We start from the raw sequence: 19,757 nt of genomic DNA, 5'->3' as shown, positions 1-19,757 counted from the left end.
TACATGCAATTATATTAAAGTGATCCCAGATGTACTGAAGATGATTTCATTAAAGTTAAAGAGTACAACTAAAAAACCCCAATACAATCAAATAGAATTAATCTGTAATCAATACAGTTCTTCAGAACAGTTTAAAATGTTAAAACTTCATTAAATTAAGCCACTCATTACAAAAGGGTGAGCTTGAAAGATATATGTCTTGTTCATCTCAATTTGAATTATTTCTAGTCATTCTTTAATTTCAAAATAGCCAAAACCAATGGCTTTGCCAAAAATTTTATTTGGTGTTTCTTTAGATGCTATAATATTTCAAGATCACAAAACAATGATGGTTTTGTTTTGCTTTAACTACTCACTAACAAAACTTTTTGCAACCTTTGAGATCATTCCTGTTTTTTTAAGACTATAAATCTACTAAATACTCTTGAATGTATTCAAGTTAAAGTCACTGTGTAAAAACAGCACCTTTTTACTCAACCACTGTGGTTCCCTGTATTTATATTAAAATACTGACTCATGAGATACTGACAAAAAAATATTCAACAGTATGATACATGCTATGTGTGTCATGCTTAAATATCCCCAAACATACTGCCTTTAACAGCATATAATGTCTTGTTAACCCAGAATGGGTTCTAATTATAAATGGCACATGAAAATAACTGTTTTTATTATAATCATACTTATTAGAAAGGCATAACTATTATTTATAGTGCAGTTCAATAAACAAAAGTACATCCAACTGGTGACAGTACTATCCCTGGATAACACCAGTCCATAAACTTCTCAAAGAGCAATATTTTTCAATCATCATCACTCTTAGATCACACATTCTATTTTTTTTCTCATCTAAGCTAATGCAGAAATACATTCCTAACTTACTTTATGTTTAGTAACACATAAAAACTGGTTTGGAATTATGAGCACTGTCAATAGCAACCAATGGATCAAATCCTGAATTCCGTTCTTGGCTATTACTAAACAAAATACCCTTTGAAGGGAGAAAGGATGGTCACATGGTTAAAGCAGTGCACTGAACTCAGGAAATCTGGGTTCAACTTCAAACAGGCTTCCTTTGTTACCTTGGGGAAGTCACTTAATCTCTCTGTGCCTTAGTTATCCATCTGTAAAATGGAGATAACAGTATTTTCTTATAGGGGGACTGTGAAAATCAATTCAATGTTTGCAAGGTACAAACTATAATAACAGTGCCTTTTAAGTATTGGGGAGATAGAAGTCAAGCAGTGAGTGAGACCTGATTAAGGATTCCAGTATTTTGCCCACATTTCTGTTATTTATATAAAAGACATAACTCTACAGCTAGCTGTGCAAACAACATACCATGGTCAATAACTCATTTTAAAAAAATCCACATATTACTTACTCTCATTGGATGTATATCAGCATATGGAGGTTTTCCTTCAGCCATTTCTATTGAAGTGATACCAAGGGACCAGATATCTGCCACACAATTATAACCAATCTCTTGTATTACCTCAGGAGCCATCCAAAATGGAGTACCTATAACAGTATTTCGTTTTGCCATTGTATCCTGTAATCACATCATTTGTGCAATTAAAATTTGGACATTTGTCTGCATAGATTCCCATTACATTTGTTACATATTTAAGGTTAGAACTGAGTTTCCACTGTGAGCACTACATCACCTCCGCCATCCCCATCCCCAAATCTACAAGTAAACAAATATTCTCAAAATTGGTATATGATGTCTGTGACTGAGGGAGAGTTTTCCTTTCAAACCTGAAGTAAATAAAACAATGGATTTCTTGATTTTTTGCTCTTAAAATGAAGAGCTTCCCCAGAGTCCAATAAGACTAAGGTTTTTTGCCACTTTAATTTATTTCTCTTCTTCTTTCCAATGTTTTGCCACAAAGTTTACTGGATTCATGTCATCAACTGGACAAAGCCTAGTTGATTTAAACTCATTTTTAAAACATATCAGCATTTTTAAATAGTGACACTGGAATGGGGCTTCAGAAGCTGCCAAGCTAATTTTAGCTCACCAGCAGCTTCAGAGACAGGAAAATCAAGTGGAAGGGTTGTTTGCTCTCCACATCGCCAACACAGAGCTCAGGAAGAAGAAAAGAGGGTGTATCTAGTAAGACCAATGGATTTTAGGTGGGAAGGGACAAAACTATGGGCTATCCCCACCCACCTCTGCTGACCAACTACAGGCAGAATTAAGAGAGCGTGGGTACCTTAACTGAATTTCCAAACTCTCACATTTGAGTTTCTTGAAAAATCTAATTTTTATTTATGTACATATTTACTTCTGTAAAATAAGGATTGCTAGCTATAATAAAGCTAATAATAAAATGTCCTTATAAAGGTTTTACTCTTAAGTTATTGATATGTACTCCCAAATGCTTCATTTCTAAGATTTTTTTTAGAGGGATCACTTCATATATTTAGTTGAGTTCATAATGTTCAGCAGATGCTATTACAATGATAATGTAAAAGTTATTTCTGTCATGTCACACACAAAAAATGCAAACATTTATGATCCTACTGCCATAACAAAGGATCAAGCTCTTTTGAAATGTAGCAGTGCCCATAAATCCATATGACTAATAAGTTAGCCAGCCACTTTTCCTGGTTTTGGAACACTTTCACCTTAACAGTGCCAGAAAAGGGCCAAATTGGATGAAATAGAAAGTGGTATTTTTCCAAGCTCTGCCCACATAAATCACCAGAATGAGAATGTGCTTACTGTAGGTGTTGAGATGTTAAAAATATGATCACATGCTTTCTGGGCTCCTCTGGGCTCAATAAGCTTGGATTCCCTTTCGTGGGTCTTCAGTAATGCACATGGGCTCTGCTAGTCTACCTAGGGAACTGTCTCTCAACCTTTTCAGACTACTGTACCCCTTTCAGGACTCCTATTTGTCTTGCGTACCCCCAAGTTTCACCTCACTTAAAAACTACTTGCTTAGGAAAATCAGACATAACAATCCAAAATTGCTTATTTTCATTTCGTTTGTATGAAATTTTAGTTTGTAGTGACTTTGCTAGTGCTTTTTATGTAGCCTGTTGTAAAACTAGGCAAATATCTAGATGAGTTGATGCATCCCCTGGAAGACCTCTGTGTACCCCTGGTTAAGAACTACTGACCTAGGGCATCAGTCAAGGGAGCGAAAGCAATTGTAACTTTCCCAAAGGTCACCCACTTGTGGCACCAAAATGAGAAGTCTCTCACAATAAACTACAATAAACTGTGCAGTATTGTGATCCTCCCTCTTCTTTTTTACAGGAGCAATGAAATCATTAATAATGTTGACATTTAAATTACTGTTATTAACACCTCACTCTGAGAGCTATTGTTCCAGGCTCTTTCCACACTCATATTGACATCTCTGCATCACTTAAATTCAGTTAACACATATGAGATTTTCTTTGCAACCCCAACAGCTAGGGACTCACTTTTTAAACTAAGTTGAAATTCTAAAGAACAAGACAGTAACTTCAGAGAGTTGCGGTATAGCATATGGGCACATACTAGCTGTTCCCCAAGCCCTGGTACCAGACCGACAATACTAAAGTATTCCATGTATTTTCAAGACAACTACAGCATAAACACAGCAGCAATACAGTCTCCCAAAAGTCCCGATTAGGCTATAATTCAAGATACTAAAAATCAAATTAAAGGCATTAAAGTTGATGGTATTATGGGGTTTTTAATCAAGTTAAGTTAGAGAGCAACAAAATCATCATCATGGGAAGAAGAGTGGTCTCTTTACCACCATCACCAATCACTCCTGGCCATGGAGAATGATGAAAGGAAATGAAAAAGTAGAAACCCTTTTTTTTAAAAAGTGAATGGTTATGAGCATTATAAGTTTCAGAGTAGCAGCCGTGTTAGTCTGTATTCGCAAAAAGAAAAGGAGTACTTGTGGTACCTTAGAGACTAACAAATTTATTAGAGCATAAGCTTTCGTGAGCTACAGCTATGAGCATTATAACAATCTAAAAAAGATTCTGACCTTTTCATATACTTACTGTTAATTGGCCAGCCACTCCAAAATCAGCTAATTTTGCATGTCCTTCTGTGTTAAGGAGGATGTTTCCAGCCTTTATGTCTCTGTGTATTTTTCTCATGAAGTGCAAATATTCAAGTCCTTTAAGTGTGGATTTAAGAATGGTTGCTATTTCATCTTCTGTTAGCTATAAGAAAAACAAACATCTAACTACTTTTCTTCTTGGGTATATATATATATATATATATATATATATATATATTATATATATATATATACACACACACACACACACACACATACACACACACACACACACATTACACATTTAAATAAACAACATGATAGCCTAGAAGAATAAAACTCAGGTTCTGTAAACTGTTTTATAAATTATTATTTATATAACATACATGAAGTATGCTAGATGCTTTACAGACATGAGGCAAGACCAGGTCTCAAAGAGTTTACAATTTAAGGCTCTGATCCTGCAATTTGATCCATGTAGCTGGATGGGAAGTAAACCTACTTCAAATACGAGCAGGAGTTCATCAGATACAGATCACGTTGCAAAATTGGGCCCTAAATCACATAAGCAAAATAAGGGTTGAAATGTTGCCACGAGATTAGTTTAAAACTTTTTTGAATTTGTTTATATTTTTTTTATTTATACATATGAGAAAGAGAATTTTCTCTCTTCCCAATATAATCTATAATTAGATTATTAACTCTTAGAGACAGGTGCTACCCCAAAGAAAATGTCTCACCAGTAGAGTTAATACGGACCCTTACCGGGATTTTAGCACAAACAACCCCCAACATTCCCCCACTGTCCGCATGCTAAAACCTTTTACCCAGATTTGGAGGGGCTTTGAGCCTGAGCTAGCAGACCCAGCTGTGGGTATAGGTTAGAACCTGGTCTCCACTTGAACTCGGGCTGGAATACACCCACTTTGCAGCGTGGATGCAGGCTAAATCACTCAAGAGCTGATAGTCCTCTAATGCTTTCCCACACTTCCCCTTGAAAAACAGACAAGTACTCCCACAATTGACTGGGAAAGAATCAGAGCATCTCAGCACAGAGAGCCATGGGATAGGACCCCAAACACAAATAAGCAAGTGAGGACACCATAATGTGAATATGACTTTGCACTGGGGACACTAACACCTGGGCTAGACTACCCCAGGTGCTCAGACCTGGGTGCTTATCACCCAGGTTAACTATGCAGTGAATCACAGAAATGTAGGCTGGAAGGGACTTCGAGAAATCATCAAATCCAGCCCCCGCACTGAAGCAGGACTGAGTAAACCTAGATCATCCCTGACAGCTTTTTGTCCAACCTGCTCTTAAAAACCTCCAATGACAGGAATTCCACAACATTCCTTGGAAGTCTATTCCAGTGCTTAACTGTCCTTATACTTAGGAAGATTTTCCTGATCTCTAATCTAAATCTCCCTTGCTGCAGATAAAGCCCATTATTTCTTGCCCTACCTTCAGTGGACGTGGAGGACAATTGACCACAGTCCTCTTTATAACACCTCTTAACATATTTGAACACTCCTATCAGATCCTACCCTCTTGTTCTCAAAATACTGAGCATGCCCAGTTTGTTTGTTTTTTAAACCTTTCCTCATAGGTTACATTTTCTAAATCTTTTATCATTTTGTTGCTCTCCTCTGGACTTTGTCACCAAACGTGTCCACATCTTTCCAATTAAACACCATACTCCAGCTGAGGCCCCCCAAGGGTCAAGTAGAGCGGGACAATTACCTTTTGTGTTGTACATATAACTCTCCTTTTAATACACCCCAGAACATTAGCCTTTTTTGCAACTGCATCACATCGTTGACTCACTTTCAGTTTGTGATCCACTATAAACCAGATTCTTTTCAGCAGTAGGACCTAGCCAGTTATTCTCCATTTTGTAGTTGTGCATTTGGGTTTTTACTTCCTAAGCAGAAGACACTTCTTAACTCTGCATTTCTATGGCACATAACAGAATGTTACTCTGATCCTCATGAGAGCCTCCAAGTACTACTTCAATATAAGTAACAATAATAAATTAAATAAAAAGAAAAGGAGTACTCGTGGCACCTTAGAGACTAACAAATTTATTAGAGCATAAGCTTTCATGAGCTACAGCTCACTTCATTGGATGCATTCAGTGGCATCCGATGATGTGAGCTGTAGCTCACAGAAGCTTAAGCTTAAATAAATTTCTTAGTCTCTAAGGTGCCACAAGTACTCCTTTTCTTGTTGCGAATACATACTAACACGGCTACTACTCTGAAACTAATAAATTAAATGTTAGTTGAGGGTGCTAAGTACTTCACAGGATTGGCCCAGGATGAACTCTTCAACTTTGGGTATAGAGCAGAGGCCAAACAAATCCTTTTCAACTCTGGGGTGTATTAATAGGAGTGTTGTATGTATAACACAAGAGGTAATTGTCCCAGTATACTTGACATTGGGGAGGCCTCAGCTGGAGTACTGTGTCAAGTAGGAAAGATGTGGACAAGCTGGAGAGAGAATCCAGAGGAGAGCAACAAAAATAACAAATGGTTTAGAAAACGTGACCTATGAGGAAAGGTTTAAGAAGTGGAAATTAAATCCTACTAAGGAAAATAGAAAGAAGCAAAAACCTCTGGCAAGTGAAGTGTAAAAATATAATTAGGGAGGCCAAAAAAGAATTTGAAGAACAGCTAGCCAAAGACTCAAAACGAAGAGCAAAAAAAAAAATTAAGTACATCAAAAGCAGGAAGCGTGCTGAACAACCAGTGAGGCCACTGGATGATCAAGGTGCTAAAGGAGAACTCCCTAAGGAATTTAAGGCCATTGCAGAGAAACTAAATGAATTATTTGCATGGCGGAGGATGTGAGGGAGATGCCTAAACCTGAGCCATTCTTTTTAAAGTGACAAATCTGAGGAACTGTCCTAGATAGAGATGTCATTAGAGGAGGCTTTGGAACAAACTGATAAACTAAACACTAATAAGTCATCAGGACCCGATGGTATTCACCCAAGAGTTCTGAAGGAACTCAAATGTAAAACTGCAGAACTACTAACTGGTATGTAACCTATCATTTAAATCAGCTTCTGTACTGGAGAATAGCTAATGTGATGCCAATTTTTAAAAAAAGACTCCAGAGGCAATCTAGCAATTACACGCTGGTAAACCTAGCTTCAGTACCAGGAAAATTGGTTAAAAGTGTAGTAAAGAACAGAATTATCAGACACCTCGATGAACACAATGTGTTGAGGAAGAGTCAACATGTTTTTTGTAAGGAAAATCATGCCTCACCAGTCTACTAGAATTCTTTGAGGGGGGTCAAAAAACATGTGTACAACGGTGATCTGGTGGATAGAGTGCACTTGGACTTTCAGAAAGTCTTTGACCAGGTCCCTCACCAAAGGCTCTTAACCAAAGTAAGCTGTCATGGGATAAGAAGGAAGGTCCTCTCATGGATTGGTAACTAGTTAAAAGATAGGAAACAAAGGGTAGGTATTAATGGTCAGTTTTCAGAATGGAGAAAGGGAAATAGTGGTGTCCCCCAGGGGTCTGTACAGGGACCAGTCCTATTTAACATATTCATAAATGATCTGGAAAAAAGGGTGAACAGTGAGATGACAAAATTTGAAAATGATACAAAACTACTGAAGATAGTTAAGTCAAAAGCAGACTGCGAAGAGTTACAAAGAGATCTCAAAAACTGGGAGACTGGGCAACAAAATTCAGTGTTGATAAATACAAAGTAATGCATATTGGAAAACATAATCCCAACTCTACATATAAAATGATGAGATCTAAATTAGCTCTTACCACTCAAGAAATAGATCTTGGAGTCATTGTGGATAGTTCTCTGAAAACATCCACTCAATCTGCAGCGGCAGTCAAAAAAGCTAACAGAATGTTGGGAATCATTAGGAAAGAAATAAATAAGAAGACAGAAAATATCATATTGCCTATCTATAAATCCATGGTGTGCCCATATCTGGAATACTACATGCAGATCCGGTCATCCCATCTCAAAAAAGACATACGGAATTGGAAAGGGTACAGAAAAAGGTAACAAAAATTAGGAGTACGAAAGTTTTGTTATAAACTGGGGACGCATCACTTGGAAGTAATAGAGGAGGGGAAGGACCTCAGGGTATTGGTTGATCACAGGATGACTATGAGCCGCCAATGTGATATGGCTGTGAAAAAAGCTTTGAAAAAAGCTAATGTGGTCTTGGGATGCATCAGGAGAGGTATTTCCAGTAGAGATAAGGAGGTGTTAGTACCGTTATACAAGGCACTGTTGAGACCTCATCTGGAATACTGTGTGCAGTTCTGGTCTCCCATGTTAAGGAGGATGAATTCAAACTGGAACAGGTACAGACAAGGGCTACTAGGATGATCCGAAGAATGGAAAACCTGTCTTAGAAAAGGAGACTCAAAGAGCTTGGCTTGTTTAGCCTAACCAAAAAAAGGCTGAGGGGAAGATATATTTATAGAGAACAATCATATTAGAGGGATAAATACCCAGGGAGGGAGAGGAATTATTTAAGCTCAGTACCAATGTGGACACAAAACCAAATGGATATAAATTGGCCATCAGGAAGTTTAGATTTGAAATTAGACGAAGGTTTCTAACCTTCAAAGGAGTAAAGTTCTGGAATAGCCTCCCAAGGGAGCAGTGGAGACAAAAGACGCATCTAGCTTCAAGACTAAACTTGATATGTTTATGGAGGGGATGGTATGATGGGATAATATGATTTTGGCAATTAACTGATCTTTGACTATTACCGGTAAATATGCCCAATGGCTTGCGATGGGATGCTAGATAGGGTGGGATCTGAGTTACTACAGAGGATTCTTTCCTGGGTGTCTGGTTGGCGAGTCTTGCCCACATGCTCAGGATTTAGCTGATCGCCATATTTGGGGTCGGGAAGGAATTTTCCTCCAGGACATATTGACAGAGGCCCTGGGGGGTTTTCACCTTCCTCTGCAGCGTGGGGAACGGATCACTTGCTGGAGGATTCTCCGCACCTTGAAGTCTTTTAACCACGATTTGAGGTCTTCAATAGCTCAGACATAGGTCAGGGGTTTGTTACAGGAGTGGGGGGGTGAGATTCTGTGGCCTGCGTTGTGCAGGTCAGACTAGACCACCATAATGGTCCCTTCTGACCTTAAAGTCTATGATTCTAACAGCTTCCATACGAGGAGAGATTAAGACTGGGACTTTTCAGCATGGAAAAGAAACGACTAAGGTGGGATATGATAGAGGTCTATAAAATCATGACTGGTGTGGAGAAAGTAAATAAGGAAGTGTTATTTACTCCATCTCATAACACAAGAACTAAGGGGTCACCAAATGAAATTAATACGCAGCAGGTTTAAAACAAACAAAAGGAAGGCTTCAGAGGGGTAGTCGTGTTAGTCTGGGTCTGTAAAAGCGGCAAAGAGTCCTGTGGCACCTTATAGACTAACAGACATATTGGAGCATGAGCTTTCGTAGGTATTCGTGTTAGTCTATAAGGTGCCACAAGACTCTTTGCCGCTTAAACAAAAGGAAGTATTTCTTCACACAATGCACAGTCAGCCTGTAGAACTCTTTGCCAGAAGTCATTATAAAGGCCAAGACTATAACAGGCTTCAAAAAAGAACTAGATAAATTCATGAAGCATAGGTCCATCAATGGCTATTAGCCAGGATGGGCAGGGATGCGAAACCATGCTCTAAAGCAGTGGTTCTTAACCTGGGGTGCACACACCCCGTAGGGTGCGAGATGCCCTTTTTGGGGGTGCGAGACATGCCAGATTTTTTTAGAAGGTAAATCATCAGAAACACAAATTAAGCACAGGCATGTAAGTACAACTACTTTGTTTCATCAAACTTATGTATCTATTAACATTATAATTTTTTTTATGATTACTGTAATATACAAACAGAAAATATATCTAGGTTTAAAGAACTGACCTACTTCAACGATTTTTGATAAGGGGTGCGAGAACATATTTTGAGGACCAAAGGGGTGCAGGCTGCAATGAAGGTTAAGAACCACTGCTCTAAAGTGTCTCTAGCCCGTTTTCCAGGAGCTGGGAATTGGCAACATGGGATGGATCACTTGATTACCTGCTCTATACATTCCCTTTGAAGCACCTGGCATTGGCCACTGTCTGAAGACAGGATATTAGGTTAGATGGACCATTGGTCTGATCCAGTATGGCCATTCTTATGTTCTTATGTAACTCTCTCTGTTAATTTCCATTTTCAAAATACTCTGCTGAGATTATAGAGTACAAAAGACAGATTTTGCTCAGAAGGCAAAATGAATAGCTGTGAAGAGGAAAGAGACAAAAAAGTCTATGCATTCCTTAAATCCTACAAGTGAACTGGCCACATGCTGGCCTTCCACAATGAAGAAATGAATTTCACCACAGACAATAAACATGATGGTCACACATGAATCCCCATTTTATAAGATGTTAAAATTGGTCATAATTGCTGATCAATTAAGTTAAAGTTTCAAAATTGTTTCCAGTCTAGCCTCCTTTTTTTCCATAAAAACTTAACTTTCCAAATAGTTTTTAAACACAATTAATAGGTTTCTCACTTTTACAAAAAATATCTAAATTTATAACTTAAAAAAATGGCTACTTTTTATAGTTCAAATTTCCCATGTGCTTATTCTTCAGAACTGGTGCATAGGCTAGTTTTGACAAAATCTGGTGACAATATTTGATCACAAATTTTAAAAATGTTTACTTGCTAAGTGACTGGTTGTGCCTTACCTATGCCAGCAGAGAGGACAGTCACCATCAGACCAGATAATGCACAGCGGAATAGGTGGCAGTCACTCACTTTCTCTTACCAGAAGGAAGATAAACCACCTTAGCTGTACAGTATAAGAGAGGCTATCAAGATCTCATGCCCTAAAGCACAATGAATGAAGCAGAGACCTAAATTTGGATTGAGCTCAAGGGAATGCCATGTTTTCTTAATTTCTCAAACTCCCACATATGAAATTCTTCTAATTGCTCCAATTAGCAATATCAAGGCTGAGCTCCTGCTCATTAGCACTTCCTAATGGCAGCAACTATCAGTTTCACACTGCTGACAGTACAAAAGCCAGACAGTGCTAATTAAGAGTTTGTGGGCAAGAGAAAAGGGCGGGGGGGGGGGGGGGGAATGGATAAAACAGATGGGTCTGTACACAGAGACAAAAAAATAAAACCGACATACAGCATACTGGGGCAGAGAAAACCACCTGAGCCCTCCCTTCCCATCATTCTTATGGCTTCTCTACACAATGAGTTATTCGGGAACAGATATTCCTAAATAGCTCCAGGTATGAACACTCTTTTGGAATAAGAGTGTCTTGTTCCTGTTTAGTTTAAATCACGGGGTTAAACTAAACAGAAATAAGGCCCTCTTATCCCAGAATAAGAGTCTCCATCAATGGAGCCAATCAGCAATAGCTGTTCCTGAATAACTTCAAGTTCAGACAAGCAACTCACATCCCCCACTTCCCCCCCTACCCCCCCGCTTTTCTTTCTCGCTCCCTCCCAATTACAGGGATATGTCTTTCAGAGTGACAATATTTTAAATTGACATTGGGAGTACTATTATACTGGAATGTGTTCAAGGCTGCCATCAATTGATTCTTTGATCTGTAGATAATTACAGAGATGTTGAACATAATGAGCCTGTTCTCCAAATGCAAAGAAATCTGTGTGTTCCTAATATCCCCCATTCAGGTTTTTCAATTTTCACCATAATCATAGTCATAATCTGCTAATTGATAACTAGAATGTTCCCTGTCATTTTGGAATTGATAGGATGTGTCATTCAAAAGTTATCACATTATATCCAAACAGCAAAATTCCATCATGGTGAGTGTAATCCCTCACGCTCAGCCAAAAACCTGTTTTAAAATGTCCTTCAAAAATATGAATTACTTTGCTGTTTGCCAAATGCTTTCTATTAGCTGGTAATAAATTGCCAATATGCAACATGATCTGCATTATAATATATCATGTTACTAGAGCAGTTGTAATACTGTATTGTGGAACAGCAGGAATCTTAAATTAGCTGGCCCTTTACTAAATTTCAACAATAAGAATTTTAATAAGCATTTTAATAAGAACAGTTATTACCATGGGACGATAACGGTATCACGATAACTACGACTTTCCTTGCAGCCACAGCCTATGAATGCCTGCTGTACTACCCTGAAAAATGTTGTTGGGCTGTGTCAGTCAGGGGTGTGGAAAAAAATAAATAAATAAATAAAAACATACTCCTGACTGACAAACTATGCCAGCAAAACAAATGTAGCTATACTGGCAAAATCACTCCTTTTGCTAGTATAAGCTGCCTCTCCACCAGGGGGTTCTGCTGGACTACCTATACCAGTATAGCAGCATAGCCAATCCTTTATAGTGTAGATTGGCCCTACAAAGCATATTCAGTGCTAAGATATTGCTTTTTCATGAAGAGGTCAGATGCCCATACTACTCGCCTCCACAATCATTCTGGGTTTTAAACAATCTTCATTTCTCTCACTAAACACCAGGTAGCCTGTTGGGGTTTCTTTTGTTTATTTATTTTTTTTTAAGGTGAAAAGGGCATTATAAGATTGCATTAAAAGTCAACAATTGTGTGCCATATTTTGAAGAATTACACTCCATTTTTTCATATTGTGTTTGCTTTTTCGTTTTTCAATCACGATGTGTGGAAAATTGTCTCCTCATATTCAGTTAGGGTAGTACAAAAGAGCATAACCAGGAGAAATGGGATGAAAATTAAAGAAATAAAAAAAACTGTCACTGACAACTTATGCCAGCAAAACAAATGTAGCTATACTGGCAAAATCACCCCACATTTCAGTGGTAGGGTGTCTGGCGCCCTGCCACAGTCTTTGGGAATAGGAACGTGCTATTCCCACAGAAAGGTTGGGAACCATTGTGTTAAGGGGTCACCACCAGTTACTTTGAATTCTTGGTAGGTACAGCAAAGAGCAAAATTGTACTAGTATTTTCAGCTAATACATTCTGTTTTAGCAGGATTAGCTGAAACCTAGCCTATTTGAATAATTCAGTTCTAACTTTTTGAAATTTATGGCCTATATATAAAGGGCTCATTTACCATCCAGAAATAGAATAATTCCCAAATATTTTAGCCCTGAAGGGATACCCAATACTTTAGTTGACTGATATCTTCCTTCAGATCCTCTTTAAAAACTCTCCTTTGATGTAAAGTTATTTCCTCATTGGGATTTTATAATACATCCCATCTTCTCTAGGCCTTTCTTACAGGCCATGAATCTGAAGTCAGTTCCACCTGAAATCCCATTGACTTCAAAGGACACTATGCAGGCACAAAGGTCTACCTATGCAGAAAAAATACAGGATCAGGACCTTATGTTGCAAGCTCTTTGGAACAGAGATTGTCTTCATTTATATATCTTGTTCTACACCAAGCATTTTCAGTCATATAACAAATGCATAATTATTTTCCAAGCAAGTATATTCTATGACCTTCTACTTCTTGGTAAGGTGTAACTTAGTGCTGTTTTAAACAGTATTATATTAAAGCACACTAGGGAACCTTTAGTGGGCACCAGCAAGGTCTACCAGACCAGTTAATACTAGGGCTGTCAAGCGATTAAAAAAATTAATCACAATTAATTGCACTGTTAATCATAGAATACCATTTATTTAAATATTGTTTAATGTTTTCCACATTTTCAAAAATATTATGACACAGAATACAAAGTATACAGGACTCACTTTATTTTTTATTACAAATATTTGCACTGTAAAAAACAAAATAGTCTTTCAATTCACCAAATGCAAGTACTATAGTGCAATCTTTTTCATGAATGTAGAATTATGTATAAAAATAACTGCATTCAAAAACAAAACAAATGTAAAACTTTAGAGCCTTCAAGTCCACTCAGTCCTATTTCTTGTTCAGACAATCGCTCAGACTAAGAAGTTTGTTTACATTTGCAGGAGATAATGCTGCCTGCTCCTTGTTCACAATATCACCTGAAAGCGAGAACAGGTGTTCACCAGCTACAACAGTGCCATGCATCGCAAGATATTTACATGCCAAATGTTCTAAAGATTCTTATGTCCCTTCATGCTTCAACCATTCCAGAGTACATGCATCCATGCTGATGATGGGTTCTGCTCAATAACAATCCAAAGCAGTGTGGACTGACGCATGTTAATTTTCATCATCTGAGTCAAATGTCCTCAGCAGAAGGTTGATTTTCTTTTTTGGTGGTTCGGATTCTGTAGTTTCCACATCAGTGTGTTTCTCTTTTAGGACTCTGAAACCATGCTCCACACCTCATCCCTCTCAAATTTTTGAAGGCACTTCAGATTCTTAAACCTTGGGTCAAATTCTGTAGCTATCTTTAGAAATCTCAAATTGGTACCTTCTTTGCATTTTATCAAATCTGCAGCGAAAGTGTTCTTTAAATGAACATGTGCTGAGTCATCATCTGAGACTACTATAACTTGCAATATATGGCAGAATGCAGGTAAAATAAAACCGGAGACATACAATTCTCCTCCAAGGAATACAGTCACAAATTTAATTAATTCATTTTTTTAACAAGCGTCATTAGCATGGAAGCATATCCTCTAGAATGGTGGCCAAAGCACGAAGTGGCATACGAATGTTTAGCATATCTGTCAGAGACCTTGCAATGCCGGCTACAAAAGTCCCATGCGAATGCCTGTTCTCACTTTCTGGTGACGTAAATAAGAAGTGGGCAGCATGATCTCTCATAAATGTAAACAAAACTTCTCTGACTTAGTGATTGGCTGAACGAGAAGCAGGACTTGTAGGCCACTTGAGTGGACTTGTAGGCTCTAACGTTTTGCATGGTTTTGTTTTTGAGTGTAGTTATGTAACCAAAAAAAAAAAAAAATCTACATTTGTAAATTGCACTTTCATGATAAAGAGATTGTACTACAGTACTCGTATGAGATGAATTGAAAAATACTGTTTCTTTTGTATATTGTTTTTACAGTGCAAATATCTGTAATCAAAAATATAAAGTGAGAACCGTACACTTTGTATTCTGTGTTGTCATTGAAATCAATATTTGAAAATGTAAAAAACATACAAAAATATTTAATACATTTCAATTGATAGTCTATTGTTTAACAGTGCGATTAAAACTGCAATTGATCGATACTTTTTTTTAATCGGTGATTAATTTTTTTGAGTTAATCACATGAGTTCACTATGATTAATCGACAGCCCTTGTTAATACACAACACATTAATGTGCTTTATAAAACACTTTGCCCTATTAGTCTGCATTACCCAACAAACAGACAAGCCATTATGCAACAGTGAAGCCACTTCTAGTTTGACAACATAGATGGAATGATGAGATTTAAAGAAAACAAAGGTGAAAATTTCTCTTGTATTCATTATTACAAAGTCTCACCAAAGTCAAATACTATTTTTCTCCCACAGGACCCCGTCTCATTCAGTAGGCAGGAAGGACAGTAAATGAGGCAGGGGTGCATAGCTAAAAAGCCGTTGTTGGCAAGACCTCTGTCTCTTTCGCTGTGAAAATTATAATGCATGTAACACATGAGGCCAGGAGCTACAGGAAGAGAAATAGTGTTGTTGGGGTTACAGCACTGGATTGAAACCAGTGAGAATGGGATTCTAGCCCTAACTTTGCCACAAACTTCCCTCAGACCAGACTTTTCAGAAGCAGTCATAACTTGCAGGTACCTCATTTTCTAGGTGACCAGCTTGACACACACAGGGCTTGATTTTTCAGAAATTCTAAACACTCACAGCTGTAAATGAAGTCAACACCTATAAAAATATCAGGCCCTACCTGTCTCCAATTGGGCACCCAATCATTAAGATATTCAAAATCAGTATATACTTTTGAAAAATTTGGCCTACATCTTCCTGTACTTTAGTTCTCTATCTGTAAATGGAAGATAATATTTCCCTACTTCACAGGAGCATGGTGAAGATAATCATAAGGCACTTGGGTAATATGGTGATGAGAGCAATAATAATAATTTCCTTGTGGTTTTCTTTAAGTAATTAATTATTAATTAATAATAATAATAAATAGATAAGTAGTAAATTAGGCATAGGATCATGAATTGAGTGATGCAGATAGACATTACACAGCTACCTCATTCTCAGAGCATTATCCACCATGAGCAGTGAATGATGCATGGTCATGTGGAAAATAAATAGAAATGAACACACACTAAAGATAGTTCTACTCCCTTGTGCATATACAGGCTGCATGAGGATTTAATTCTGACATTTGAGTATTAGACTTTTCAATGATAAAGTATTTTGTATGTAATTTTATTTATATACATAAAATCAGACCCTCTCAAGTTAGCACATTTTAGGGGACAGGATACTTAGGACAGCATTAATGAGCTACAGAGCTTTCCACCTGTAGTTCAACAGTTTGAATCCAGCCCAGCTCAGTGAAGAGTCAAAGCTGTCTCCATCTAATATATATCTGCTGGCCCCTATATGAAATTAGTTTGGTGGACGTCATTTCCAGCTCTCACATCACAAATTTACCATAGCACTTGGCACACATGTGCTTTGCATGGAGAGGCCAAGAACAGAATGGAACATGGAGACTAGACTCCCTCTGCTACTCCTAGAGCTTGTCTTCACTACCAAGTTTGACCATTATAGACTACAACTGTGATATATCAAATTAGCTAACCAGAGGCTAAACCACAACTTTGCAATTAATGTAGAAAAGGACAAATCCTGTCCAGCATTGTGTCAGCCACAGGGGAGCTCTGATACTTAAACATTTAACCATGATTATGTGACACAATAATGCACATGGCTTGTCCTTGTCCACACAAAGATGTGGTCCAGCATCAGGACAGTTAATTACACACTTCACAGTAATATTTTAACAATAAAATTGTGTAGTGACAGCAAGGCCCCAGGGGAAATCCTTCCCAGACCAGGGCTGAGACAAGCTGATAGGGCAGTATGTCTGGGCTTCTCAGCCTGCAGAACTGTATTTGCCAGCACTGTGATCTTTCATTAACTCTAAATACAAAAAAGCATTTTTAATAAAAACAAACTTTATGGTTATATGAAACATATTTGCAAATAGGCAAATTAACTCATTACTAATTTGCATAAACTGCTTATGTGACAGCAACTACATTAGTAGTTCACACACAAAAATGCATTCCAAAAGGAGAGACGCTTGTCTATTATAGACTCACCCCACAATCCATACAAACCTTGGATCTAGGGGAGTTGGAGAAGGTGAGGGAGAACAGAGAAATCTTTTCTTCTGGTGAGAGTGCAAAAAATCTAATCTCACACAACTCCAACACTGCATGAAACAGCTTGATGAAAACTCCATGAGGAGAACCTTGTGAAGGTCTCCCCCACCACTCTCTTTTGTTGGTTTTTTTTCCCTTTCCCCACCACAGTAACATTCAGCAACTGACATCTCAAAAATTTCATTTATAAAGATTCTCTTCTAATTAACCAGTATTACAAACAGGGCCTAGAATCACTCCGTATTAAAGGTACCCAACACTTCCCATTATAAGATCCTCTTTTCACTGGGTTTATAACTTTGCCAAACTTTAACCATTTGGACTGAAATTTTACATGCCAGGTGTCTGCCACAGGCTGAAATTTTTTTTTAAAAAAAATAATCTCAGTCAAAACAGTTCCGCCCTTTCTGAGAATGAGGCTATGAAAAAATAAATGGTTTTTCTCATGTTAAAAATTATTGTGACCGTTTCTTTGAGAAGCTTTAGCACTGCCCCTTTCCTTCCCCCCCCCCCACCCCCCATCCCCATGCTTTGGAGCAGGGCCTTCAAATTTGGCATGGGGTGGCCTTGGGTCAAGTGAAGTGTCCTTCACAATCCCTGTGAAAATCCACCCAAATTTGGCCAAGTTATAAACCTTTGGGGGGGGGGGGGGGGGACTGCAGTTTGCACATACTCAGACAGTGTTTCAATTTTTAGCAGCTAAAATCTCCAAAGATGCTCTATATCTTCACAGCTCCCAAGCGTGACTGGACTGCACTTGAGCCAGCCCCACAGAACCACTGAATGTGTTCCAAACCAGGGCTATAGAGTGAAGCCAGACTTTCCCTGTAATTGCTGCACCCACCTGCTCTGGGCAAGAGTGGAGGTGAGCACTGCAACTGAGAGCTCTAAGTGACCTGTATTCCAGCACCCAGGAATGTGGAGGAAGCTGCCTGATTCAAATACAGAGGAGACAGAAGCTGGACCAGGGAGAGAGAGAGAAGTAGATTAGGACAAGGAGTCTGGTTAGCATAGGACTAGAAGAGAAGGGAAGGAAACTGGGACTTGGACAGACAGCCAGGAAGGAGAGATGAGGACTGGCAGGATAAGGAGACTGGGACTGGGATGAGAATCCTGAGGAGCGGAGACTAGGACTGGACAGGCAAGAAGAATGGGACAGGGACAGGTTGAAGCAAAAGGGGCAGAAGGACTCAGGACTCAGTGAGCAGAAGATGTGACCATTAGGGAAAATTCTCCTCCAGAGCTTGGAATGGAAACCAAGATTCCTGAGTCTCACCGTTCCTCTCTCATCATTAAATACCTATGAAATCCACTAGCAAAGCGTGAGTCTCATCCTCCTCCAGTGTTGGTTCATAAAGACTATTGCTATCAGTTACTCTATTATCTCAAGGGGAAGAGGTCTGTGTGGTAGAACTAAAGGTTCCAATCAAACTGATGACCCATATGGGTGTCAATATGATGCAGCATGATGGAATTTCTGTATTTTCAGTTTGGTATTTTTAAAACCTAGGAAATTTTTAAACACAAAAAGCAAAGTATATTAAAAACATTTTAAGGTTTCAAAGTGAAGCTTTCAAAAGTTAGGAAATGCCAGAATTAAGGTTGTCTGTACAACCAAAATTCAGCTCCCTTGTGTATATGTATACTGTCTTTAATTTCATAAATCATATGTTTTTTTTCCCAAAGGACCTCTGCCTCATTCAGTGCACAGAGTGGACAGTGCTCACTTAATGAGCAGCTATTCAATATGTTGTTTTTTCTTCATCATTCAATGTGTGGCCCAAGTCCTTATTTACCGCACACTATTAAAATCCTCCTTTGAAGACAGAATTTATTAATTTCCTCATGGGCTTTTCTATGGCAATCATCACTATAGTACCTGAATATTGCAAATATTAATGAACTTATTTTAACAACATCTCTGTGAGATGAGGGAGTTGTATTATTATTCTCATTTTACAAATGGCAAACCGAAGCAGAGAGATTAAAATCAAAAGTATCCAGTAACGTTGGGTGCCCAGTTATAGACACCTATGAACTGACTTTTCAGAGTAGTTAGCATCATACGCACTTTATAGTGCAAAGCATAGCCCCCACTAACTTTAGTGGCAGCTGTGAGTCCTCAGCATTTCCACAAATCAGTCCTCAGGGTCTCAAGTCAGGCGTCCAGAAAGTGAGAAACTCACAGCTAATGACCACCTGTGAAAAATTTGGTATAAGTGACTTGAATGGTATCACAGGCAAGCACAGAATCCAATTCTCCAAGACAGCATTCAACTGCCTCAACCATAAGACCATCTTTTCTCTTGCTGGAAACACTTATCTTCCAACCTCAGCAACAAAGGAGCAGCATCCTACGGACGACAGTCTCTTTCACTACACAACCCTGATTCATCCCCCCCCGCAGGTCCATCCTGGCACTGAATGAGGCAAGTATCCCA

General features: G+C 38.4%; 1 protein-coding gene across 7 annotated transcripts in view; it reads right to left on the bottom strand.

Annotated features, from left to right (window-relative positions):
* Window positions 1-19,757, bottom strand: part of STK3 (serine/threonine kinase 3) — a 294,078-nt gene that overhangs the window by 236,675 nt on the left and 37,646 nt on the right. For 6 of the 7 annotated variants that reach the window (XR_006278703.1, XM_043507549.1, XM_043507548.1 and 3 more), the window contains exons 5-6: window positions 4,018-4,182; window positions 1,385-1,552 (exon numbers count right to left, since the gene is read on the bottom strand). Coding sequence is in view for 6 of the 7 variants with exons in the window: in XM_043507549.1 (XP_043363484.1) it covers window positions 1,385-1,552; window positions 4,018-4,182 (333 nt within the window). In the remaining variant the exon portion in view is untranslated. The remainder of the gene's footprint in view (window positions 1-1,384; window positions 1,553-4,017; window positions 4,183-19,757) is intronic. The other variant, XM_043507550.1, reaches the window with a different exon arrangement.

The sequence above is a fragment of the Dermochelys coriacea genome, chromosome 2 (assembly GCF_009764565.3).
Source record: "Dermochelys coriacea isolate rDerCor1 chromosome 2, rDerCor1.pri.v4, whole genome shotgun sequence".
Taxonomy (NCBI): domain Eukaryota; kingdom Metazoa; phylum Chordata; order Testudines; family Dermochelyidae; genus Dermochelys; species Dermochelys coriacea.
This window is presented reverse-complemented; position numbering and strand designations above follow the sequence as displayed.